The 26,032-nt window shown below is 49.3% G+C and overlaps 2 protein-coding genes across 12 annotated transcripts in view; both read left to right on the top strand.

Annotated features, from left to right (window-relative positions):
• Window positions 1–1,622: 1,622 nt before the first annotated feature.
• On the top strand, window positions 1,623–9,249 carry Qtrt1 (queuine tRNA-ribosyltransferase catalytic subunit 1). The gene is made up of 10 exons (XM_034509550.2): window positions 1,623–1,910; window positions 2,063–2,131; window positions 2,225–2,363; window positions 6,056–6,134; window positions 6,244–6,359; window positions 7,218–7,356; window positions 7,699–7,774; window positions 7,852–7,961; window positions 8,038–8,125; window positions 8,436–9,249. The coding sequence occupies exons 1-10, from the start codon at window positions 1,668–1,670 to the stop codon at window positions 8,586–8,588; spliced, it is 1,212 nt and encodes a 403-aa protein (XP_034365441.1). The 5' UTR covers window positions 1,623–1,667; the 3' UTR covers window positions 8,589–9,249.
• Window positions 9,250–12,647: 3,398 nt separating this feature from the next.
• Window positions 12,648–26,032, top strand: part of Dnm2 (dynamin 2) — an 82,996-nt gene continuing 69,611 nt past the window's right edge. For 9 of the 11 annotated variants that reach the window (XM_034510127.2, XM_034510125.2, XM_076939779.1 and 6 more), the window contains exon 1: window positions 12,677–13,007. In XM_034510127.2, the coding sequence (XP_034366018.1) occupies window positions 12,847–13,007 (161 nt within the window). In that variant the 5' untranslated portion in view covers window positions 12,677–12,846. Of the gene's footprint in view, window positions 13,008–26,032 lie in introns of all 11 variants that reach the window. The other 2 variants (XM_034510123.2, XM_034510129.2) reach the window with 2 other exon arrangements.

Below are 26,032 nucleotides of genomic sequence, written 5' to 3'. Positions count from 1 at the left end.
GCAGTAAATCACTTGGCTTTATCTCTGTTCAGGGCACTGGGGGCACATGAGTGTACACACACACACACACACACACACACACACACACACTTCATTGAAAGTAATGGTGAGGGTCAAGTTTCTGGGCTTTAGGTTTCTTTTGTAATGATAGGAATCCTTTGACAAAAAATGACTGAGCACCTATATTGAGCACCTGACTACATGCTGGGTCCTTGATAAATGAACACAGAATGACGGAGACTAGTGTTAGGTACTACATGTATGAAGACACAAATTCATCCATCTTTATGCTCTGTGTGTATGTAAGTATGTGTGTAGAAGACTCAACCCTGAGCCTGTGCATGCCAGCCAGGAAGCTCTTATTTTTAAAGATTTATTTTGTGTATGTAAGTATTTTGCTGAATGTGTGTGTACCACTATCTACCTGCCTGGTCAGAGGAGGACATCAGAGTCCCTGGAACTGGAGTCACAGCCTGTGTGTGCTAGGAATGCCATGTCCTCTGGGAACGTGCTCTTACCTGCTAACTCATTAGCCCCTATTTTGATTTTTTTTTCTTTTTGGTTTTTCCAAGACAGGGTTTCTCTGTGTAGCCCTGGCTGTGCTGGAACTCACTCTGTAGACCAGGCTGGCCTCGAACTCAGAAATCTGCCTGCTTCTGCCTCCTAAGTGCTGGGATTAAAGGCGTGCGCCACCACTGCCCGGCTCTATTTTGATTTTTTAAAAAAATAATTTTATGTGCATCGGTGTTTTGCCCGCTTGTATGGCCATGTGAGGGTGTTAGATCTTGGCATTACAGACAGTTGTAAGTTGCCGTGTGGGTTCTGGGAATTGAATCCAGTTCCTCTGGAAGAGCATTCAGTGCTCTTAACTGCTGAGCCATCTCTTCAGTCAGTACACCCTAGTTTGTTTGTTTGTTTGTTTGTTTTTGAGGCTGGCCTTGAAATCACTATATGGTAGAGGATGGTTTGAACTCTTAACACTCTTGTTTTTACCTCCCAAGTGCTGGGGATTGCAGTAGTGCCCTACAATGCCTATTTTGAGGCAGCTCACAATATAGCCCTGACTGTCCTGGAGCTTGCTTTGTAAACTAGGCTAGCCTCGAACTCATAGAGCTCCACCTGCCTCCGCCTTCCCGATCTTAGTGGAGTGCAATAACAGGCTCGACTCAATTATTACTGTTTTTTTCTTTTTGTGAGATGGGATCTCTCTGTAGCCCAAGCTGGCAGGAAACTCGCTGTGCTGTGTCGATCTCCAGCTCCACACAATCCTTTTTCCCCAGCTCCCGAAATCTTGGGATTCCTGATGAGTCATCATATCGGGCTGTTGTAGTTTATACAGCAGGAAAACATGTCTTGGAGTGTTTTAAAATACATTTATTGTATGTCCGCCCATGAGAATATGAATGGCTGTCTTGTAGGTCTCAGAGACTCAGGTCATCCAGCTTGGCGCCGTGTAGCTTCACTCGCTGAGCCATGGCATTGGGCCTTAGAACCGTTTTCGTTCTAGAGGGAAAGCGGCAGCAATGGGATCTGGAAGTTGTGCACCCAAGAGTGTAGAGGGTGTAGGCGTCAGTTGCTATGGCTCCTGAGAGCTCCCCGATCATGTGACTCAGGGCAACATGGCGCCGTCCACTGAGGTCTCAGCCCACGTGGTTCCGGGACTCAAGATGGCGGCGGCAGGCAGCCCAGGCTCGCTGGAGTCCGCTCCACGAATCCTGCGGCTGGTCGCTGAGTGCAGTCGCTCCAGAGCTCGGGCGGGTGAGCTGCGGCTGCCGCATGGAACGGTAGCCACCCCTGTGTTCATGCCTGTGGGTACACAGGCCACCATGAAGGGTATCACCGCGGAGCAGCTGGACTCCCTGGGCTGCCGCATCTGCTTGGGCAACACCTACCATCTGGGGCTGAGGCCGGTGTGTGGATTCGATCCGGGAGTGGGCAGCGAGGGGGCCGCCTAACCGGGACACGCCTCTGCAAAAGTCAGTCTAGTAACGCACGGTGCTGGGGCTCGCCCAGACCTGGCCGTGGAGCTGCGGGCTACTGCCTGACTTTTTCCCCATCACAGGGTCCGGAGCTGATCCAGAAAGCCCAGGGTCTTCACGGCTTCATGAACTGGCCCCACAATCTGCTGACGGTGAGTTGGGGTTGCCGCCCTCGGGCTCTGCGTTGAGGTGAGGGGGGTCCCCAGTCGCGATCTCCTGACAGCTTCACTGCGGGGTCTCTTCAGGATAGCGGCGGCTTCCAGATGGTGTCCCTCTTCTCCCTGTCCGAGGTGACGGAGGAGGGCGTCCGCTTCCGCTCGCCCTACGACGGAGAAGAGACACTTTTGAGCCCAGAGAGGTCGGTGGAGATCCAGAACGCTCTGGGTAAGAGAGCCCTGGGGCGCCGCCCCTTCAAGTTGTCTGTAGCTTAGACAGGGCCTCGGACGCCTCGGTTTGGGACTTCGTTGAATTTGGACTCTTTCACTCAACGAAAATATGGATAGAGAATAGGTCCCGTGTTGGGCATGTGCCTCAGTTAATTAGAGTGCCTTGCCCACGTCCTGGACTAGATTCCCACCACAGCAAACAAAACGAAACAAACACATTATTTTTTTTTTTTTTTTAAATACCTGACGGTGTCTCGAAAAACCAAAAAAAAAAAAAAAAAAAAAAAAACCTGGCGGCTGCCTAGCTAGCAGAAAAATGATTGCTACTTCCAGGCTTGCTTGGGTTACGCTGTTAAGAAGCTGTCTCTATTTCCTGACAAAAAAGAGAACTAATGTCAGTAGTGTAAGCACAGTGCTGGATACCGAGTCATCCTTTTTCATTTGTTGGTTTGTTTTATGTGTGTGTTTTATTATTTACTTATTGTTTGTTATGTTTGTTATTTTGGAGAGAGTCTCACTATGTAGCTTCAGCTGGTCTAGAACTCTGTGTAGACTGGTAGACCAGACTGGCCTCAAACAGAGATAAACCTGCTTTTGCCTCTCCTCTGGAGTGCTGACATTAAAGACAGTGCCACCACATCTAGCTGTCAGTGTTCTTAGTAACAAATGGAATTTTATAAAATATTGGTGGCAACAAGATGAGATTGACATGCTTTGAACCCCTTATTTCCATCTATGTAGTTTTTATTTTGTCTTATTTTTTGAGATAGAGGCCTACATAGTCTATTCTGCCCTGGACCTCACTCCCTGTTTAACTGAGGTTGACTTTGAACCCCTGATCCTCTTCCCTCCACCTCCAGAGTGGAGGTATTACAGCCAAATGCCACGATGCCCAGTTTGATATTGAGCTGGGGCTCAGACCCAGGGCTTTTTGTATATTACATGAGCACTCTATTCATTGAGCTGCAGCTACAGTCCAGGACAGTTTATGTTGGGAGTCTTGGAACATAAGCTCCAGCCCTTCCCCACTTCTGTACATACAAGTAGGAAGATCTGTCGGGGTCATTGTGTCTGGTGCTGGGATTGGATGGGAACCAGGGTATCTCAGGTGCTGGGTATGAGCTTTATCCTAAAGCCTTCTTAGGAAACCTGTGGTGTTAGGCTAAGTGGAGCCAGAACAGCTTGTGTGACAGGAGTTGCCCTGGGTCCCTGTATCTTCTGATAGCAGGATAAGGTTGTGGTGATAATACCATGACCTAAGCCTCATGGAGGGATTTTAGGCAGGGGGTCTACCACCCAGCCATATGCTAATTTGCTAGCGCCCCGAGCCCGGGCCCTCGTTCTTACATCTAAATACAGGCTCTCCTCTGTCTGTCTAAGCTGGGTTTGTAACCCAGGTCCTCACACATGCCAAGCCAGGGTTCTGCTGCTGCATCTTGTCCTCAGGTCCCCAAGCCTTTCATTTTGTGAAGTCTTTAGGTTTCAGAATCGTTAGCAGGAAGCATTATGCTAAGGGTGGCTGTGGTTTCTTTGTATTGGTGTGTGCTCTCCAGCCGTAGAACAAGAGTGGGACACAGAGGTCAGCCTTGGTACCAGTCCTTGCTCCATCTTGTCTCAGACAGAGTCTCAGATGGCCCAGACTGCCCTCAATCTCTATGGAGCCAAGAATGATCTTGAGTTCTATCTTTGTAAAAAAATACATTTTTAAAGATTGTATTAATTTTTTTGTTGGATTTGAGACCAGTAATAGGTTTTCTCCACTGATGAAATAAGCCAATTTGCCGGGCAGTGGTGGCGCACACCTTTGATCCCAGCACTTGGGAGGCAGAGGCAGGCGGATTTCTGAGTTTGAGGCCAGCCTGGTCTACAGAGTGAGTTCCAGGACAGCCAGAGCTACACAGAGAAACCCTGTCTCCAAAAACTCAAAAAAAAAAAAAAAAAAAAAAAAAAAAAAAAAAAAAAAAAAAAAAAAAAAGAAATAAGCCAATTCAAGCTGAGTTTAAAATAGAGGCAGGTTTATTGGAGGGTAGCTCTTTGGGGCGAATGTTCTCTGACAGGGTTAGAGGGGGAGCACAGAAAGAGAGCACGCTCAAGGAAGGGAGGACTGCAGAGAGAGCCTGCTAGGGTGGCTGGGTGCTAGGTGACTGGGTGCTAGGGTGGCTGGGTGCTAGGGTGACTGTGCTAGGGTGACTGGGTGCTAGGGTGACTGGGTGCTAGGGTGGCTGGTGCTAGGGTGGCTGGGTGCTAGGTGACTGGGTGCTAGGGTGGCTGGGTGCTAGGGTGGCTGGGTGCTAGGGTGGCTGGTGCTAGGGTGACTGGGTGCTAGAGTGGCTGGTGCTAGGTGACTGGGTGCTAGGGTGACTGGGTGCTAGGGTGGCTGGGTGCTAGGGTGGCTGGGTGCTAGGGTGACTGGGTGCTAGGGTGGCTGGGTGCTAGGGTGGCTGGGTGCTAGGGTGGCTGGTGCTAGGGTGACTGGGTGCTAGAGTGGCTGGTGCTAGGTGACTGGGTGCTAGGGTGACTGGGTGCTAGGGTGGCTGGGTGCTAGGGTGACTGGGTGCTAGGGTGGCTGGGTGCTAGGGTGACTGGGTGCTAGGGTGGCTGGGTGCTAGGTGGCTGGTGCTAGGGTGACTGGGTGCTAGGTGGCTGGTGCTAGGGTGACTGGGTGCTAGGTGGCTGGCGGGTCCTTTTATCAGCAGCACACACCCTGTGCACTTGGCCTCAGCAGGTGATCACTTTAGTAATTGCTAGGTTCCTGAGAACAGGCCAGTAGAATTGTCTGTATATTAACAGGGTTAGGGTTAGGGCTCCTGGGTTGGAAATCTAACAACTGAGTCTCATTATGTACCCTTGGCTGCCCTACATCTTGCTATGTAGGCTAGATTGGCCTTGAACTCAGAGCTCCTTCTGACTCTTTTTTTTTTTTTTTTTGGTTTTTTGAGACAGGGTTTCTCTGTGGTATAGCCCTGGCTGTCCTGGAACTCACTCTGTACACTAGGTTGGCCTCGAACTCAGAATCCTTCTGACTCTTTTCAGATTAAATGTATGCACCAACCATGTTTAGCTATTTGATTTGATTTATTTTATGGAGGTGTTTTGCCTGCATGTATATCTGTGTACCACTTGTGGCATGGAGATGAGGAGAGGGCATTGGATTCTCTGATACTGGTTGTGAGTTATCGTGTGGGTTCTGGGAACTGAACCAGGTTTTCTGGAAGAGCAATCAGTACTTTTAACCAGTAACCCCCAACATTAAGCTCTTGATTCCTCTGCTTTCACCTCCTGAATGCTGGGACAGAGCCACTGCACCCACTTAATGCAGTTCTGGGGATGGAGTCTGTGGCCTTGTGTATTCTAGACCATTGCTGAACCCACTGAAGGAACATCATTTCGATAGGTCCTTGAGCAGGAGGCGTAGAGGACTGGGAGTTGGAGAACAGCCTGGGATCCATAATGACAATGTGTAGGAATCAGTTTTCCTCCGTTTTCCACCGTGGGGTCCTGGGGATTGAACCTGGGGAGTTGGGCCTGGAGGGCAGCACATTTACCTGCTGATCTATCCCACTGGCCCATGAGCTTAGTTTTACAAAAGAAAATGGGATGTTTCCAGGCTTCTGTAGCCGAATTAGCATGAATACAGAGGTGGACCCTGGGAGTGTCCTCTTTCTCACCAGAGCGCCCTCCCACCCCTAGGCTCGGACATCATTATGCAGTTGGACGACGTGGTGAGCAGCACCGTGACAGGCCCTCGAGTGGAGGAGGCCATGCACAGGTGCGTGCGGGTGTGTTCCTGTGTGTGCCCAGGGAAAGGGTTTGGGCCCTGTGGCTCCCGTCCTTCTCCCTAGCCACTTGAGGTTCTGTGACCAGGGACCGTCCTGCAGGTCAGTCCGCTGGCTGGACAGGTGCATCGCAGCCCACAAGCATCAGGACAAGCAGAACCTCTTTGCCATCATCCAGGGTGGACTGAATGCTGATCTTCGGACCACTTGCCTGAAAGGTAGAGTCAAGTACTGGCACGGCTGGGGCTGGTCCAGGCACAGAATGATGCTGTGGCTACAGCTGTCAACTGGCAAAGGTGTGAGCGAAGGAGACAAAGGCCCTGAGGCCTCGTGCAGTCTAGAAAATGGAAGGAATGGAGCCAAATGCTGAACCTAGGTTGGGCTGTGGTTTTTTAATTTGATCCTTCTCTCTCTCCCTCTCTCTCCCTCTCCCTCTCTCTCTTGCTCTTTCCTCAATCTCTCTCGCTCTTCTACCTCCCAGAGTGTGTGCGTGCGTGCGTGCACATGTGACAGTATGAATATAGGAGTCAGTTTTCTCCTTCCACCACGAAGGTTCTGGGGTGGAACTCAGATCACCAGACTTGGCACCAAGGGCCTTTGCCCTCTTGCTGGCTCTTCTAGCAGATCTGTTGGAATACTACATTGACTTGGGACAAGCTTTCATGTAGCCCAGGCTAGTCTGGACTTTCCTGTGTAGCAGAGGATGATCCTATGCTTTTGATCGGCCTGCCTCCATGTCTGAGAGCTGAGATCACTGGCATGCATCACTACACAAGGATGATGTGTCACTGAGCTGGAACCCAGGGCTTCCTGCACAATGGGACACCAGTGACCCAGTCACAGTCATGTAGTTCAGGGTGGCCTTAAATTCCTGATTCTTCTGCCTCCGCCTCCTGAGCTGTTGGGATTCCAGGGTGTGTATCTAAATCCCTGTCTTAAGGTTGTGTTTTATGAAAAATTAGTGCAATGTTGTATCGTACCAAAGGAAATTGAGCCTTGTGACAGTAGTTCATTTTAACCTTTATAATGTCACAAAATCGTAAATCCTCCTAAGCTGGGGTCATCTGTCCTTTCAGAGATGACCAAGAGGGATGTGCCAGGCTTCGCCATCGGAGGTCTGAGTGGAGGAGAGAGCAAGGCGCAGTTCTGGAAGATGGTGGCATTGAGCACCTCCATGCTGCCTAGGGGCAAGCCACGATACCTGATGGGGGTCGGGTATGTTGGGGCAGAGAAGAAAGAATCCTGAACCCTGGTGGGGGGCACAGACTCTGGGGTCCCCATTCCCTTTTGATGGATTCTTATGGAAAGAAGGGTATAGTGTTGCTGGGGAGCTAATGGAGTGGTCACATGATCCACTTCCTGGAGTAAATAATGTTCTGGGGGCATCCTCAGCTATGTAGGAGTATGAGGCCAGCCTAGGCTAAGTGAAACACAGCATCAGTACAGAAACAGACAAAAGCGAACACTTGGCTCTTCTTAGGGGGGATGGAGGGAGCCCTGGGAAGCCCTCTCTTCAGGTGGACTCTGCTTCTCTTTTTCTCCCACGGCTGCACCCAGCTATGCCACTGACCTGGTGGTTTGCGTGGCTCTTGGATGTGACATGTTCGACTGTGTATACCCCACACGGACAGCGGTGAGTCCCGAGAAGGGGACTGACTGGAAGGGCTAGGAGCCTGTGCCCCTTGTGACCTTGACTTTCCTCATCCCCAGCGCTTTGGCTCCGCCCTTGTGCCCACTGGGAACCTGCAGTTGAAGAAGAAGCAGTATGCAAAGGATTTCAGCCCCATAAACCCGGAGTGTCCCTGTCCCACCTGCCAGATGTAGGTGTTGGAGGTTGGGGATTGGAGAGGGGAGAGGGCTCAGGCAGTGTGCTGCTACCAACTGTGTGACCCACAGGCACAGCCGAGCCTTCCTGCACGCCCTGCTGCACAGCGACAACGCTGCCGCGCTGCACCACCTAACTGTACACAACATTGCCTATCAGGTGACCTGGACAAGTGGGGGGCAGGGAGAGCCTTGGCTTTCAGGGCAGAGTGGGGTGTGGCTTTGATGGGGCAGCCTGGCTCTTCTTTATGTCCGAGGCATAGTGGGGCTCCTTTGGGGGTGTAATGTGTCTATGCCCTGTTGGCAAGATTCATCTAGAGGGTGTGGTGTGGGCGGGGCCCTCTAGGGTGGCTCCTTTTGCCTTGGGCTTGTGATGTGGCGGTGACTCTTTGCCTGCCTGATGCCTTGGGGGCATTCTTGGGCCTGCTGGCGATGCTCACCCAGGCTGATGCTCGTTCCCTGCCCTGCAGCTGCAGCTCCTGAGCGAAGTGCGCAGCAGCATCTTGGAACAGCGCTTTCCTGACTTCGTCAGAAACTTCATGCGCACCATGTATGGCGACCACAGCCTCTGCCCCGCGTGGGCCACTGAAGCACTGGCCTCTGTGGGAATCACACTCACATGACCTGGCTGCTGGGGAAGGACGGACGCTGGGGTATGGGGAATGTTGAAGGATTCTTTTTTACAAAAGACTTTGTTACTACGTTTTGTTTTCATTTAAGATCTTGTGTCTTCTTGGGGAGGCCGCCTGTCTTCTTCCTCATCCCAAGCTGTACTGTAGTTGGACATCTCAGTAAGAAGTGAACTAGAGCATGGAGGTGGGCTCATAATTGGATATATGTGTAAAGAGAGGCAGAGCCAGGAAGGTCTGGGGAAGTGGCACTGAGGACTTAAGTTTGAGTCTGGTGGCTCCAGGGCCAGGCTGTAACTCTAGCTCTGGAGATTAGCTATAGGCTATACTCCTACAGGCAGGAGTCGGAGGTTAGCTGCAAGTTTAAGACCAACTTGGTTTTCATAGCCAGCTTTGGATACAGAGTAAGACCCTTTCTCAATGAAAACAAAACAAAAAAGCAGTCATAGCAACCGTGGGGGTAACCGGGAGCCACTGGGCATAGCCCAGTTTTGGAATGTAGTCTCAGACTGGGGGATCTCTCTTGAAGTCAGGATCTCCCAGCTATCCTGGAAGATATAACTCTCATTCTTCCCTGGTTGTCAGCTGCCTAGCTGGCCCGGGGAGAGGAAGCGACTTTGCCCAAGTTCACCAATAAAGAGAGAGTGCCTCTCTGTCTTTTTTTTTTTTTTTTTAAAGGATTTATTTATGTATGTGCATACACTGTAGCTGTCTTCAGACACACTAGAAGATGGCATCAGATCCCATTACAGATGGTTGTGGGAATTGAACTCAGGACCTCTGGAAGAGCAGTCAGTGCCCTTAACCACTGAGCCATCTCTCCAGCCCTCTGCTCTACTCTTAACCCTGTAGGCACATGCTTGGCTCTGCATAGCTCTCTGGACTCTCCTTAATAATAGATGTGAATTAGCAGACAGTCACTCCGCGGCATGTGACAGGGATCAAACCCAAGGCCAAGCATGCCTGACTACAAACGCTTCACCTATGGTCTATTTCCTCTGCCACTATTTGCTTTTCTTCTTGAGACAGGCTCTAACTAGCCCCAGCTGGCCTAGAACTCTCAATGTAGACCAGGTTGGTCTTGAACTCACAGAGATATGCCTGTCTCTGCTTCTTCAGTACTGGATCAAAGGCACGAACCACCCATCAGTCAGCTTGTTATATTCTTGAGGATGACCCTGAATCTCTCCTGTCATCCTGCCCCTGCTGCCCTTGGCTGGGATCATAGGTATGCACCACCACACCTGGTTCATATGCTGAGGATGAAACCCAGGGCATCCCAGACAAGCACTGGTCCCACAGAGTCACATACCCAACCCTATACCATTTTTTTTTTTTTTTTTACAGTTTCCACATAATATCTGTGTACAATTAGTGTTTCTAGATTCTTGCAGTCCTAATAAAGTTTGTAACGCCAGGCCTATCAACCATAAACCCATATATTTGGGACCTGGGACTAGGTCATGTTCCTTAAACGATGGCTTGTCAGTAGTTCTCTAAAGTTTCCCGTTGGATTAGACAAATATTTTATTGCTCTGGCCAATAAGACCAACAAGGATGGGCTTTGATGCCCTGATCCACTCACTCATTCGTCCTTTCTTTCTCTCTTCTTTCTTTCTTTCATTGTCATCTTCTCACGCACAGCTTTAACATGCCTCCTGTACTACCTCCTGTGAGCTGCTTTCCAGAGTGTTCATTCCTTCTGCCTTCTCACTGGGCTTCTATTCAAGCACATGTATGCCCAGAGGCATCAAATGATTAATTGTGCCACCCTAGCATGGTTGAAATCCCTATATTCAAAAGACTAGGGCAAGAGGATTGGGAGTTGCAGGCCAGCGTGGGATACATAGTAACTAAAGATCATCCTAAGGTACATAGACTATGTCTCAAGTAAACAAACACAACCCACAACCCTACTAAAAGGAAGCAAATACTGGACAAATGCTGGGACCCTGTCATCAAAAGAAGCTCTGTGTTCCTAAAAAACTGGGTATGGTGCCTCCTGCCTGTAATCTCAGCACTTCAGAGTTAGAGGCAGGAGGATCTAAGTTCAAGACCATCCTCAGCTATACAGCCTCAAGTTGAGGCTCTGTCAAATGAGCCTCTGCCAAGAGTAAACACCACCATTCCCCCCCAAAATACACTTCCAGAACCTCCAGTTTTGCCTGCAGAGTAGTGGCCCCTCCCATCTTGTATTAGGGAATGGATCTCTAAATTGCACTCGGCAATTGAAAAGATGTAGGATGTAGTAAAGTTGAAGAAGCCTGGAAACAACTGGAATATTGGCTCCTCTTGTCTTACAGTGGCTTGGGGGTGAGTGGCTGGGGCACTTGGAAAGATGGTGCCCCAGATCTCCAGGCCCCTCGTAAGAAGTGGTGAGCACCTGTGATTCCAGCTCGGGAAGGTTAGCCAGCAGCCAGGCCTGCTGAGCTGACCACTCTTGACTGAGAGATCCTGGTTCAAAGAAGTGACAAGGCCTAATGTCGAACTCTGACCTCCATATGCACATGCACAGGGCATCACACCACAGGCACACCAAGGAGGAGAACAGTAGGGGCTGGAGGGATGGTGTAGAGCAGTGCTGTCGGAGAGGACTACAGTTTGGTTCTCGGCACCCATAATCAGATGGCTGTCAACTGCTCTTAACTGCTTCACGGGATCCCTTGCCATCTTCATAGCTCACTGTCCTATACCACACCCAACATAAACATACACAATTAAAATAAGGGGGCTGGAATCATGGCTCAGCAGTTTAGAGCACTTGTTGCTCTTGCAGAGGAGGTAGGTTCAGTTCTGAACACTCACCGGGCGGTGGTGGTGCACGCCTTTAATCCCAGCACTTGGGGGGCAGAGGCAGGCGGATTTCTGAGTTTGAGGCCAGCCTGGTCTACAGAGTGAGTTCCAGGACAGCCAGAGCTACACAGATAAACCCTGTCTCGAAAAACAAAAATAAAATAAAATAAATCTTTAAAAAATTTAACTTATTTTATGTAAATGTAAAAAAATGTACATGGGTGTTTTTGCCTGCATGTAGGTATGTCCATCATGTATATGTCGGATCCTAGTGGAGGCCAGAAGAGGGTGTCAGATTCCTGGAATTGGAATCACTTATGGTTGTGAGCTGTCATGCCAGTGCTGGAGACCAAACTTGAGTCCTCTCCAAAGGCAGCACGTACTCTCAACAACAGAGCTCTCAGTCTAGGAGAAAAAAAAATTAAAGTAAAAATAACCCTAGAGTTGTGGCCACTAGTAAAGCACTTGCTTAGCTGCATGGAACTGTACAATCGATGCTCAGTAACACACAGAAACACGCACAAGAGGATGAGAGCACCTTTCTGTGAGGCAGAAAGTGTCGACTCATCTTCCACTGGCATTGGGATTCTTCCGGAGTTGGGATCTGTGATGCTTTCAAAAATACAAGTTTTCACTACGGCCCAAGAATTCAGGGGTGACAATCACTGAACCTCGCCACGGTTTACCCTGAGACCCTGAGTACTGTCGCCTGTTGCTTAAAAAGACTATCACAAATTGATAATAAATGCCAGGAAAGCTGGAAAAATTCTTATGACACGGTTGTCAATCCGGATTGCGATGCTAGCAGGAGGGAGGCTAAGACAGGAGAAACATCGACAGTTTGTAGCCAGCATAGAGAAACTATAGAAACTAAAGAAAAAGATTGTGGCTCTCTTTTTCTGTTACTGGAGTAGAGACGTGATATTTATATCAACCAATGAGAAATTTTTACGGAATTAACTAATGTCAAGTGACAATCCAGTGTTTAAGGATTGATTCCTTACATTATTAGCGGGTTTCCTGCCTGACGGAATCAACCTACTGAGCTGAGGCCTCAGTCTTTCCCAGAGACCCCGCCTTCCCGGCCTGACAACCCAGTTCCATTTCTATTGGCTTTCGTTTAAGAGTGACAGTTTTATTATCCAGTGAACTTGTCAGATTTGCTCTTCCTCGTGCCTTTTTTATTGGATCACGTTCTTGAGTGGCAGTGCTAGTGACCAATTGAATAAAGCATTAGGGCTGTGGGCTCCGCCCCGGAGGCCGGGAGGGGAGGTCGCTCGGGTCGGGTGTCGCCTGAGAACCGGATGAGGCGGCGACTGTGAGGCCGAGCCGGGAGCGGGCGTCGCGGCAAAGGGGAGCCCGGGCGGGCTGGCAGAGTAGAGCAGGAGGAAGCAGCGGCCACAGACGCATCGGGACCGCGAGCCGTAGTCGAGGGATCCGCGGGGCGGAGGCGGGCACCATGGGCAACCGCGGGATGGAAGAGCTCATCCCGCTGGTTAACAAGCTGCAGGACGCCTTCAGCTCCATCGGTCAGAGCTGCCACCTGGACCTGCCGCAGATCGCCGTGGTGGGCGGCCAGAGCGCCGGCAAGAGTTCGGTGCTCGAGAACTTCGTGGGCCGGTGAGCGAGCGCGCCGGCGGCGGTTCTGGGGCTCCGGCCGGGAGGGCGGGCGGCGGCCTAGGGCGCGGAGGGCGGGCGGGGAATGGCGGAACTGCGGCTCGCGGACGCCGCAGGACCGGTGGCAGTGGGCAAGGTCTGGGGCAAGAGTCTTCATGGCTTTCCACAGGGACTGGAGATGCAGATCCAGGTCTGGGGCTAGTCGATGATAGTGAGTGGTGTTTGGGGCAAGACGGTCAATGCAGACCCCTTTTGGAGCATCTAGTTCCGGCTATTGCTGAGCAACTCTGACATCGCTTTGCCTGTGATCCGGGATAGATCCACTCCTCTTTTCCCCAGCTACCTGGAAGTCTTAGTGTGTGTGCTGTTGAAGAAACACTTGCCACCCAGCCATCCATGGGGAATGATCCCTGGGGTCTGTCTGACCAGTTATTTATCTGGAGCTTTCTCTCTTGTCTGTCTGGCCAGTTATTTATCTGGAGCCTTCTCTCTTGTCTGGTTAGCTGGTTATCCGTTCTGGACAGGCTTCCTACCGGCACCATTTGGTTGTCCCATCTGTCCAGACCCACTCTGAAGTCCACCGTTGTCTGGCTAGCCGTCTAAGGTGACCTCTCATGTGCAAATGCCCATCTGTGCCCCTTATTCACTTGAGTTGGCCTCGACCATCTGACTGGCTGAACTTCGGGAACCTCTTGTTATCTGGCTCTCTTGGGCCGACTGCCTCTTGTCTTCCATTTGAATCCATCCATTAGTTTGTTCTCCATTACCACCCAGGCACTCCTGCCTGTCCATCCTCTCTGAGTGACAGAAGTTGGGTAACTTGGGAAGAAACATTCTGTAGGATTTTTTCCTGGCTCAGGATCCCCAAACCTACTAGATGGCTTCTGAGCTAAAGCTTCCCAGTTGGAATGCTCTCCAGATAGCTCTGGGAGCCTCAGCTTGTTCCATCTGTCCAGTGGGCAAATTCCACTTGCAGCTGTTTCTAGGATCCAGGAAGTGAGTGAAGGAGGGATGTTGATTTACTCCTGTCCCCTCCCCTGCCTCTCACAGCAGCACTTCTCCATTCCAGGAAGTGTTTCATGTGTGATGCTGCAGTGTGTGCCCAGTGAGGACATTTGCTTTGCTATGGACAGTATCTTCATGTGTTTGTGTGTGTGTCCAAGTGTGAACCAGCGTGCACTTATGGAAGTCACTTTCAAATTTATGTGGGTGCCGGGGATCACACTCTGGACATCAGGCTTAGATGGCAGGCCCTTGAGCCATGTCATTGTCCTTCCATCTTAAATTTTAGAGACATGTCTCTCACTGAGCATGAAGCTCACCGATCAGCTTGTCTGACTGGCCAGTGAGCTACAGTGATCCACCTCTCTCTGCCTCACCCTATCATTGGGACACACACACACAGACAGACATACACCCTCTGCTGTGTGTTATTGTTGTTATCAGTCTTTTGTGGAGGCAGGAACATCTCTAAATTTGAAGCTAGCTCACTCTACATAGAGAGTTATAGGGCAGCCAGGGCTACATAGTGAGATCCTGTTTCAAAAAAACCTTAAAAGTTGATGCAAGGCTGCAGGGACTGGGTTGTTGGGAGTGTTCAACAAATTTAGGCACAATTAGCTGTACCTGTGACCTTAGGAACTCGGGAGTCTGAGGCAGGAGATTTCTTGAGTTTGAGGTCAACCTGGGCTCCATTGTTAGTCCTTGTCTCAAAAAAAAAAAAAAAAAAAAAAAAAAAAAAGCCATGAGAGGGCTATGGGTGAAGCTCTGGCACAGAGTACTTGCCTAGCATAAAGAAGACCTTGGGGTCAGTTCCCAGCACCAAACTGATAACAGATATTATTGATATTTATGTTCTCTTTGGTTGCTTCATACTCAAAGAGACCTTTCTATGACTGTGGCTTTTAGATACTGAATAAAAATTTTATGTATATGTATATATACATATCCCTGTTTGTTTGTTTGTTTTGGTTTTTGGGTCTTTTGAGAGTGTTTCTCTGTGTAACAGAGCCCTGGCTGTCTTGAAACCCCCTTTGTAGACCAGGCTTGCCTCAAACTCAGAGATCTGCTTCTACCTCTCAAGTGATGAGATTAAAGGCATATGCCACCAAGCCCAGCTATTGATTAGTTTTTTAAATAACATCTCACATTGTAGACAGGCTGGCCTTGAACACATAGGGATGCACTTGCTTCTGCTCTCTGAGTGCTAGGATTAAAGGTGTACCGCACCATTCCTGTTTGCTTGTTTTGAAACAGTCTCCTAATGTATGCAGTCCAGGCTGACCTGGAGCTTACTGTGTAGCGCATACTGGCTCCCAGAATTGTAGCAGCAGTTTTCTGATTTTGTTTTCCAAGAGCTGGGATCACAGGTGTGCGCCACTATGTCTGGCATTGAGTTCTTTTTCTTTAGAAAGCCACAGTGTCCCTGTGCTGCCAGACCTTGCTGAGAGGGGCCCACTCAGTCCTAGTATCTATTATTTCCTGCTAGGAATTTTACTAAACAGAGTCAGAACCAAGAATTTGTTCTGACTCTTCTGCTGTTTCCTCTTTCTCTGTTCTTGACTGTCCATCCAGTGGACATCTGGCTGTTAGCCAGCAGCAGAGGAGAGAGTGCGCCAAGGGCTTGGGCCAGCCCAGCACCTAGGGCTGCTTTCTGTCAATGCTGCCTTAGATTTTTCTAAGAACATTAGTGTACTCTAGGATGCCTCAGTTGGCCCAGCCCCTTGCTGAGACTTGCATGCAGATTGCTAGCCCTGGAGGCCAAGGACTTGAAATGTAGCAGGTTTCACATGAAGTCCAGATTTCTACAGAGCCTGAAAGTACCCTCAAGGTTCTAGAGAGTAATAATGACATGGAGGCCCGAGGCCCCAAGCATGGGTCTTCCATAATTGACTCTGTGTGTCAAGGGGATTGATTGGACATTCTAGGCCCCAGGTTTCTGTGTGTGTCTATGCACAGATGTCTGAATATGAGTGTGTGCAGGTCAGAGGGCAGCCTTAGGCATGTTTCCTTGGGAGCCATAGTCTCTCACTGGAACGTGGGGCTTGTTGATTAGTATAGACTGACTGGCCAGCAAGCCCCAAGGATCTATCTGTCTGGGCCTTCACAGTGCTGGAGTGACAGGTGTGCGTTATGATTTCTGGCTTTTTACTTGAGTGCCAAGGTTTGACTCTTGGGCTGGCTTTGAAATGGCTGTGTCTGAGTTCTGGCATTGCAGGTGTGCACCACCGTGCTGGGGGTTATGTAGTCCTGGGGATGAACAGACCCCAGGTTTCTCTGCTATAAGACGGGAGCTGTATTGTAGTCTGGGCACTACAGGGCAGTGGTATGTATAATGCCTGCTGTTATGTGCTAAGGCTCCCAGAAGGAAAAAGAAAGACTGAGACCCTCACCCTGGGGTGAGCTGACTTCATGGGTAACTCACTAGGTCTTCTACCCAGGGCTGTTGGAAGCTTTAGCTTTTTTTTTTTTTTTTTTTTTTTTTGGTTTTTCAAGACAGGGTTTCTCTGTGTAGACCAAGCTGGCCTTGAACTCAGAAATCCGCCTGCCTCTGCCTCTCAAGTGCTGTGATTAAAGTCGTGCGCCACCACTGCCCTCAAGCTTTAGCATTTGAGACCTTTGGCCAGCCAGCTTTGTGCACTAGCTGTGGCTCTTAGAAGGGCTTGGTTCCTACCTAACCTTTGCTATTTAGCGGAGGGGCTGGCAAAGAGAGGCTAGCTGGGATTTTTCTTCCTTCCTCCCCACCCCCCATTTGGACAGGAGCCCAGGAAGTTGGGGCTCCAGCCTGGAAAGCTGAGGCTAGACTCCTTCCTGTGAATGTATTGCCTTTCTGAATCTGAATCTCAGTAGGAAGTTGGGTTACTGTTCCTTGAGTGTTAGACCTGCTCCTGTATAGTGTCACCTGGTGCATGTCACAGAGGCCTTTGGCAAGAGGCTGAATCCCACCTCTGTGTGACTTTCAAGCAGGCTGGCAATGGCTCAGTAGGTAAAGGGTTTGCCAGCAAGCCTGATGACCTGAGTTGATTTCTGAAATCCAGTGGTAGAAGCAGAGAAGCAATAGCTGTGTGGTGCATGCACGTGTAGACACAGACCCAAACAGAGTAAATAAATGAAATGTTTGGGAAAATTTTTTTTAAAGAAACACAAAAAGGGAGCTCAGGGCTGTAGCTCAGTTGGTGAGTACTTAGCATGAGTGGGGATCCCGCCCCCCAGTAGCATGGAAACCTGGAAAGCCAAGTGGAGATAAAAAGATGAGCAGTTCAAGGTCTGCTCAGTGGCATAGCTAGCTCTGCTCGCTTGCGCTCTGTGAGACCCTGCTTCCCTGAGAGAATAAAGTTCCAGCCTCAGGCCCAGAACCCAGGACTCAGCTGAGGCAGGAAGATTGCCAGCCTGGGTGGGCTCTGTCTGGAACCCTGCCTAAGTAAATAAATTGTGTGTGTGTGTGTGTGTGTGTGTGTGTGTCAAGTGAGTGTTCATTGGACAGTGTTTTCTAGTGCTTAGTACAACTCGGCTGTGTGTGTGTGTGTGTGTGTGTGTGTGTGTGTAGGGATATGGCCTTGAGCCAAATAACCTCCCAGCAGCGACTAAGACACTGGTGCGGCCCTAATAGCGTGAGAAATAGGCGAGCCATCAGAGCCAGTGAGTGAGGACAACAGTCAGAGGAGAAAAGACTGGGAGAAGTTGGCAAAGGCATCCTGAAGATTGGAAATGCATCCCAGGATATGAAAATAGCCAGTGTGAAGGTTCTGAGCTGACAGTATATCCAAGAGTGTCAGGAAGCTGGATTGTGGGATGAGGTTTAAAAAGAATTGTTGTGGGTCTTGACACAGGCCTCTTCTCTCCTGAAGAGCAGGGAGCAGGGAAGGAAAGTGGCTGGGAGGCACACTCCCTCCCTCTAGCTGGACGCCTGGGTGGGCTGCTCCACGTGGGCCATTTTCTCCATGTAGTTCACTTGTTTCCTGCTCCCATTTCCCCTGGATCAGGAGGCCTAGGTGGCTATGTGCACAGGTGTTCACATTTGCACATGTGTTCATATGTGTGTGGATAGCAGGCTGTGTGTGGTCCAGTTCCTGTGGAGGTCAGAGGACAGCTTGCAGGAGTTGTTTCTCTCCTTTGTGGGTCCCATAGATCCAACTCAGGTTATCAGGCTTGGCAGCAGGTGTCTTTATCCAGTGAGCATCTCACCAGTATCTTTGTTGGTTTTTTGTTGTTGTTTTGTTTTTTGAAACAGGGTTTCTCTGTGTAATCTTGGCTGTTCTGGAACTCTGTAGATCAGGCTGGCCTTGAACTCAGAGACCAGTCTGCCTCTGCCTCCTGACTGCTAGGATTAAAGGTTTGATCTGCCATCACTACCTGGCTTTTGTTCTGTTTTTAATACACAGTGGTTTTTATATGTAGCCCAGGCTGGCCCTGAGCTTGTGATTCCTGGCCACCCTTCCCCCAGTGCTGCAATGGCAGGCCTGTTCCACCACCCTGGACTCAGTTGAGCATTTTCAGAGCTGGCGGGGTAAGAGCTGGTTACCGAAGGGAACCCGCTGCTCTCACACTTGCAATTGCTCTGAGCTGCAGCTGGTCTAGGCTGTGCCAGGTTTGAATACAAATGCTGAAATGACAGGCTCCTTGGTTGCTGGGAGAAACTTGGGCATCTGCTGAACCCTAATTTACAGGGGAGGGGCCAAGTGCTAGCTGTAATTAGCCCTTATTAGAGTGTCAATGTTTTTGGAGAAAATATAGTCAGTAATGAGCTGCTCACATGGCCTCTCTGCAAGCTGAGCGAATGGAGGATGTTGTCATGCCTCCTGAACCAGAGGCTGCACTAACAAAGTCTCCTGCTTCCAGGTGTGGTTGAGGTTTTAAGATCTGCTTTTTTTTCTGTGTGTGTGTTTGTGTGTGTTTGTGTGTGTGCGTGCGTGCGTGTGTGCAGGCTTGCATTAGTTTATGTGCACCACAGATATGCAGTGCCCTTGAAGGCCAGAGGGTGTTGGACTCTAGAGCTGGAGTTGCAGACAGTTGTGAACTGCCATGTGGTACTAGGACTTGAACCCTGGAACAGTAAGTGCTCTTGAACCTCTGCAAGACAGTAAGTGCTCGTGACTGTTGAGAGTGCCTTCCTCATACCTCCTCTTGTTTCTTTTGAGACAGGGTCTCATGTAGCCCAGGCTAGCCTGGAATTTCCTAAGTAGCTAAGGATGACCTTAAACTCCCAGTCTTTCTGTATCTGTGTGTTGGAATTCCAGATGTGTACCATCATTCTGGTTTATTCCTTGTGGGATGGAACCCAGGGCTTGCTGCCTGCTAGGCAAGTGAACCAGTCCACCAGCTGAGTCCCACCAAGTCCTTGAGAGAGAGTTGCTTTGATACTGTCCTCAGTTACAGGTTGGGAAACAGACTGGAGAGGGAGGAGATGACATTTGTCATGAAGGCCAGGTTCCTTTTAGGTTGTCAGGTGTGTGTCTTCACTGTGAAGCCTTAAATTGGGCCTAATGGACCAGGTGCTGGAGACTTGACAGGGACCTGGACCTAACTAGACATAAAAATGGGTGGGCAGGTAAATAAACAAAGAACATTGTGGAAGAATGAGAATCTGGTGATAGTATGGAGTCAGAGGTGAGATTGGTTTTAGTACCCGCTGTCATGTGGATACCCCTCAGCTGGACTGGAGACTGATGAGACAGAACAGTATCCATACAGAGGGAACAGCAAGTAGAGTGCCCTGTGCACACCTGGCTAGCTAATTGCCCCATGCAGATTTGGCATAGCCTGGGATACATGGGTCAGAGTGGGAACCAGTAATAGACCCTGCCCATCCCGCTTCGTGTGGGCCACCGCTGGAGTCTGTCCTGTAGGGGCCTTTCTTAGTGCAGTTTGCCTGCTGTCCTAGGCTTGATCCCTTGTCTTCACGATAGACCACGCTGAGCACTCTGCTTATGTGGTTTGACTGCTAGTTTCCCAAGCTGAATGTGGGAGCTCACTCCTATAATCCCAGCATTTGAGAGGAGTGCTGAGGCTGGAGGATTAACCATATTTCAAGGTCAGTTTGGGGTACAGAATCAGACCTTGTCTCAGAAAACAATGAAACAAAAAACAAAAACAAGAAGAAAAGCTGCCTGTAACCCCAGCACCTGAAAGGTACAGGAGGAGGAAGAAGTTTGAGGCGAGTCTCTTCTACCCAGACAAGTGGAGGCCAGCCTGAGCTACAGAAGCTCTGTCTCAAAACCCCAAACAAACGAAGGGAAAGACTGTTGTTATACTAACAACAAAGCCCGCAAAACCAACTTCCCTTTTTCCTTTTCCTTTTTTTTTTTTTTTTCAGATGTATGTGGTGTACATATGTGTGTGTATGCATGTTTTCATGTGTGAGCATGAGTGCCCGTGGAGGCCTGTATGCATGACAGGGCCTCTCAATCAAACCCTGAGCTCACTGATACAGCTAGTCTGGCTAGACAGTTTGTTCTGGGCATCGATCCATTGTCTTGTCTTTCTAGGCTGGAATTAGAAGCAGGCTATGAAGTCCCCCTAGCATTTATGTGGGTTCTAGGGATCCAAACTCTGGATTTATTGTGTAGCAAGCACTTAGCCACTGCACCCACAGCTAGTTTGTGTTTTAATAATTTATTTTTATTTATTTTTAATGTATATTGGTGATTTGACTGCATGTATGTGTGTAAGGGTGTTGGATCCCTTGGAACTGGAGTTACGTATGGAAAGTTGTGAGCTGCCATATGGGTGCTGGCACTATCAGTGCTGGCACTCAGCCTGTGTCATTGTGCTGAGGGCAACTTCCTGGTTGCTAAAATCCTTGTGGCTTCCCAGTGAAGCCACGTGGAGATCAAGACCGGGAGCCTGTGACCAGTGTCTGGAGCCCTGCTCAGCTCAGTCTTCTGTGCTTTAGGTCCCTTGGGCATCATTTTGCAATGTTGACTTCCCACTCAACCAAGCAGAAGAAAGCCTGGCTTCTGTAGCCTTTGCCTTGGTGGCAGTGCCATGGGACACCGTCAAGGCTAGCATAGACTGTCAAGGAGTTGGGTATAAGTTGTTTTCTAGGGAACAGCCTACATGGGGTTTGCCCTGGCATGTGGTGAAAACTGAGTCTTAAACTTTTTTTTTCTTTTGAAGTTTTCTTGAGGTCTCATGTCACAATGCTAACCTCAAACTAAGTTAAATGCACAGCTGAGGCGAGGCTTGTGCTTCTCTGCTTTCTGCTGTCACCTCCCCGTGCTAAGGTTACAGACGGCACCAGGCCTAGATGCTTTTATTTTTTTCTCTCTAAATACTTGCTTGAGCCTCAAGTACTGGGATTGCAAGCCTATTCCACCACAGTTATGCCTGGATTTTAAAAAAGTTGATAGTTTCATGTAATCCAGGCTGGCCACAAACTTGTAATCTTCCTGTCTCTACCTTCTAAGTGCTCCTAAGAGGATGATGGGCATGCACCACCGTTCCTGGTTTATGTGGTGCTAGGGATGGAACCCAGGGCTTCATGTACCCACAAGCCTGTTTGCCTGGGGGTTTTTGGACAAGATCTTTCTCTGTCATTTCTGGACTCCTGATCTATCTGCCTCACCCGCTGAGTACTAGGATTGTTGACAAGTGCCATCACGGCACACTTTAAAGTCTCTCGTGACACTGGAGATTGCTCCCAGGGCTCTACCACTGACCACCTCTTCAGCTTTAAGGTCACATTAGCGTTATTAATGTATTTAGTTTGGTTGTTAAAGACAGTGTTTTCCTGTGTAGAGCAGGCTGGCTCCAGATTCAGAGATCTGTCTCCTGAGTGCTAGGAATAAAGGCGAGCCCTGGCTACAGAAGAGTTATACAGAGAGGACAGAGGGGCTGGCCAGGTGCCTCAGTGGGGGAAAGATACTTGTTGTCAAGCCTAATGACCTGAGTTTCATCCCTGAGACTCCCGTGGAGTGGAGGAAGAGAACAGACTCCTGAAAGTTGTCCTCTGACAAGGGCCATAGCAATCCCACCCAAGCAAAGAAACAAATCAGTAAGATGCAATTTAAAAATATGTAGGGCAGGCTGCCCATGTCTGCCTTCCTTAGCCTCTCCCTACTACAGGCTCTGTTAAGACTTGTCACTGTTGATGGAAGGCACCTGTCACATGGCTGCCTTTGCCCTCCTGACATCGCATGTCCAGCTGCTTGCCTTCTCGGCTCTCTAGGCTCGCAGGCCACCCTAGGTTCTCATGACCTTGGGTTTTGATAGAAAACGAACAACAGTAACTTCTCCTGGCTTATCTGGCTTTTTCTCACAGCTAACTGTGCGTTCCTTCATTTTGGGTAAGAAACAACTTAGGTCCACTTTATGCATCATGTAGGACTTCATGATGTGGGCCAGCAGGGCATTACCAGGGAGAGGGCTGTGGCCTCATGCTAGACATGGCACAGGACATTACCAGGGAGAGGGCTGTGGCCTCATGCTAGACATGGCATTTGCCATGTTTCCTTATCTGAAAGTTACTGGGTTTGTTTTTGTATATTATATCCTTTGTAAGTATCTAGGCCCTAAAGGTTTTATGTATGATGCAAGTGTATGTGTGAGTTTGCATGCATGTGTGGGTATTTGTGTGTGGAGGCCAGAGATTGGTGTCAGGTGTCTCCCTTAAGTACTGTGGAAGAATCTTTCACTTAAACAGAGCTTGTCTAAATCTGCTAATCTGGCTAGCCAGCAGATTCTGGGGATCTCCTGTCTCTTCCCTACAAACACTGGAGTTATGTTAGTACTGGGAATCTGGACCTTGGTCCTCAAGTTTGCATGTAAGTGCTTTGCCTGCTGAGCCATCTTCCCAACCTTCATTTTGATTTTCCCAGTTCTGGGGGTGCTGCTCATGGCCTCATGTATACTAGGAAAGGCCTCTACCACTGAACCAGATCCCTATCCCCTCTCCATGGAGATTCTAGTCAGGAGCTCTACCACTGAGCCACACCCTCAGTGCCTCACTGGGGGATTCTAGGCAGGAGTTCTACCATGAAATAAATACCCCTAGTTTTTCACTGATGGATTTCAGGCAAGTGCCCTCCTGCTGAGTCGGCTTTCCAGCCCCTAATTGGGGGGTAGAGGGAAACTACTGTAGGCAGAGCCTGCCTCCAGCCCCTCAGGGCGTTCTAGACAGGCTTCTTTGCTGGATCTGCTTTCCTAGCTGTCTCTTGCATTTGTATAGATTGTAAAGTATGAGTTGTAAAGTTGAAGAGTTGTTTTTTATATTTTTTTGCAAAGCATTGTACAGTCTTCTGTTGCGTTGGAGGCCTTTGTCAGATGGGCATGGTCCTTTCTGGATGCTGCTGGAGCACTGCCCAGTGGCTCCCACATCTGCACAAGCCACATCTGTTTGTGACTGCAGCTCTGCTCAGTGTTGAAATCAGGCGCTGTGAGTACGCTTTGTTCTTTTTCTCAATTGTTTTGGATGTTCTAGGTCCTTTAAACATTAATTTTGTTTCTATTTGTTTTTTTGAGAATTCTTACTTTGCTTCTCACACTGACCTGAAACTTGAGCCTCTTCTGCCTCAGCTTGGTGCATGCTGGTATTAGAGGTACAGCACCATGCCCAGCTCTGATGCCCTTTTACAATCAGCTTTGTCTGTCTGTTTGTCTGTCCATCTACCCATCATCTATCTGTCTGTCTGTCTATCTATCAATCATCTGTCTTAGACAGAGTCTCACTAAGCAATTCTGGCTATCTTGGAACTCACTCTATAGACCAGGCTGGCTTTAAACATCAGCCTCCAAGAACTGGGCTTAAAGGTGTGGGTCCCCAGCCCCAGCTATGGTGTGAATTTCTACTAAACAAAATAAAAAGCTAAGACACTATAGCTCAGTGATGGAGACCTAGTCACCAGGATTCTATCTATAGCACACACACACACACACACACACACACACACACACACACACACACAAAGGAAATAAAAGAGGCTGTTTATAAAGACCTGTTGAAGCCTATCCTGTCCCAGGTTGGCCTCATCATATCTGAAGGTGACCTTGAACTCCCGATGTTCCTGACTGTGTCTCCTAGGTGCTAACATGACAAGCATGCAACCAGCACTTGCTGTGTGATGCTGAGGACAGAGCTTAGGACTCCATATCGTATGCCAGGCAAGCCCTTGACCAAGTGAGCCTCTGTCCCAGGGCGAGCAGGGTTTTACTATACTCATTTCTGTGCTCTGTGTGCACCATTTGTGGGTGTAGGTGTTAGAGGACGTAGCTCCAGGTGTGAGTGAGGTGTAGGTTCTAACCTTCACCTTGTTTGAGACAGGGTCTCCTGTTCAGTGCTGTGAATGACAGACCAGGTGGCCCCAGTGGGGAATTCTCCTGTCTGTTCAACCCAGACTCCTGTTAGTTTTGATTGCTGTGCTGTTTCATCAGCTGTCCAGGCACCCGTATTACCTGCTGCCTCACTCTTGTCCATTTGACTCCCCCCATAGAAGGAGCCTGCTCAAAACCCAGTGGCGTGTGATGGTGCAGGCCTGTGCTCCAGCACTGATGCCAGAAATGTTGGAAATGCGTCAAATGTATTGGTCAGAAAATATCCACTCAGAAAATATCAGTACTTGTTTACTACAGACACAAGTGTATATTTTTTCAAAGACAGGGTTTCTCTGTGTAGCCCTGGCTGTCTGGAACACCTTCTGCAGACCAGGCTGGCCTCTTAACTCAAAGGCCACCTGTTTCTGCCTTCCAAGTGCTAAGAATAAAGGTGTGCTCCACCACTGCCTGGTTAAGTCCCTTTAATTGTGTCAGGTCCCTATTTATTTTTGTTGTTTTTTATTGTTGTGAGACAGGATCTCTATTAAGTGGCTCTGGTTTTTCTGGAGCTTGCTATGTAGACCAGGCTGGCCTCAAACTTCTTACAGAGATCCACCTGCCTCTGCCTTCCAACTTTTGAGATTAAAAGGTGTGTGGTATCACATCTAACCTTAAAAACTTGAGATGTGCATGAGGGGGAGTGTGTGTGTGTGTGTGTGTGTGTGTTGGGAGGACAACTTTCAAGTCTTGGTTCTCTTTGTCTTTAACACTTGACAGACAGCAAGCACCTTACTGCTGAGCCATTGCAGCCCCTACTTTATTTTCTAGTCCAGCCCCACCGAGCCTTGCTAATCCTCCGCCTGGTCAGCCGGATCCTGTCAGCACTCTCAGACCACTGTTTGTCCCTCGGGCATCTCTGCATCTCACTTCCTGCCTCCTTTAGGCTTCCAAGGAAATGTCCCCTCCCCAAGGCAATCCCAGGACCCTCAGCTACTGTGTCATTCTGTCCCCTTGTAATTTCTTTGAGAAGCATTTATACTCCCTGTTTGTTTGACCTAAGGTTCCTCTTCCTGGGTGTGCCATCTCCCTGTGTCACCTTACACCCCCACCTTTGCTTTAGTCACCAAGAGTCACTCTGCAAAGGAGACAGGTGTGCTCTTTGCCATACTGTGACCTGGGCCCCACCCAGCTTGGCCAAACCGATGTGTTTAGTGCTCTGTGGAGCTGGGTTACAGTAAGACACTGCACCTACACACAGCAAAAGGAAGGGGACAAGGCTTCAGGACAGGCAAATGGGGATTGGCAAAAGTAAGCATAGGCCAAGGCCTGCCTGGGGTTTCTGTGAACAGCAATTGGGAGTTTTGAGACAGGGTCCCATGCTGCCCAGGCAGGCCTGAAACCTAGAGGAGCCTAGCCTTAAACTTCTGATCTTTTTGCCTTTACTTTCTCAGTGCTGGGATGACCCAGCACCAACCACATCTGCTTTATGGGGTACTGAAGATGGAACCCGGGGCTCCTGTGTGCTAGGCAGAGCTCTGCCAGCTCAAGCCCAGTGCCAGCCGTAGTCCTAGAGTTTATACAGAGACATAAGTCCAGAATGTGTGTGAGGCATGAAAAACAAGCCAATACAAGTTTGGAGGCATGAGCACTAATGTGGGGGGCGGGGGGGAGGGGATGTAATCAACGTCTAATGCCCTCCAGAACATAGTATCGTGTGCAGTGAAAAGTGAAAGCCTTTTTAAAACTGTAAAAGCAAACAAACAACAACAATCTACCAAAAA

This window comes from Arvicanthis niloticus, chromosome 8 (assembly GCF_011762505.2).
Source record: "Arvicanthis niloticus isolate mArvNil1 chromosome 8, mArvNil1.pat.X, whole genome shotgun sequence".
Taxonomy (NCBI): Eukaryota; Metazoa; Chordata; class Mammalia; order Rodentia; family Muridae; genus Arvicanthis; species Arvicanthis niloticus.
Note: the sequence above shows the minus strand (reverse complement) of the source record. Positions and strands in the feature narration are given on the sequence as shown.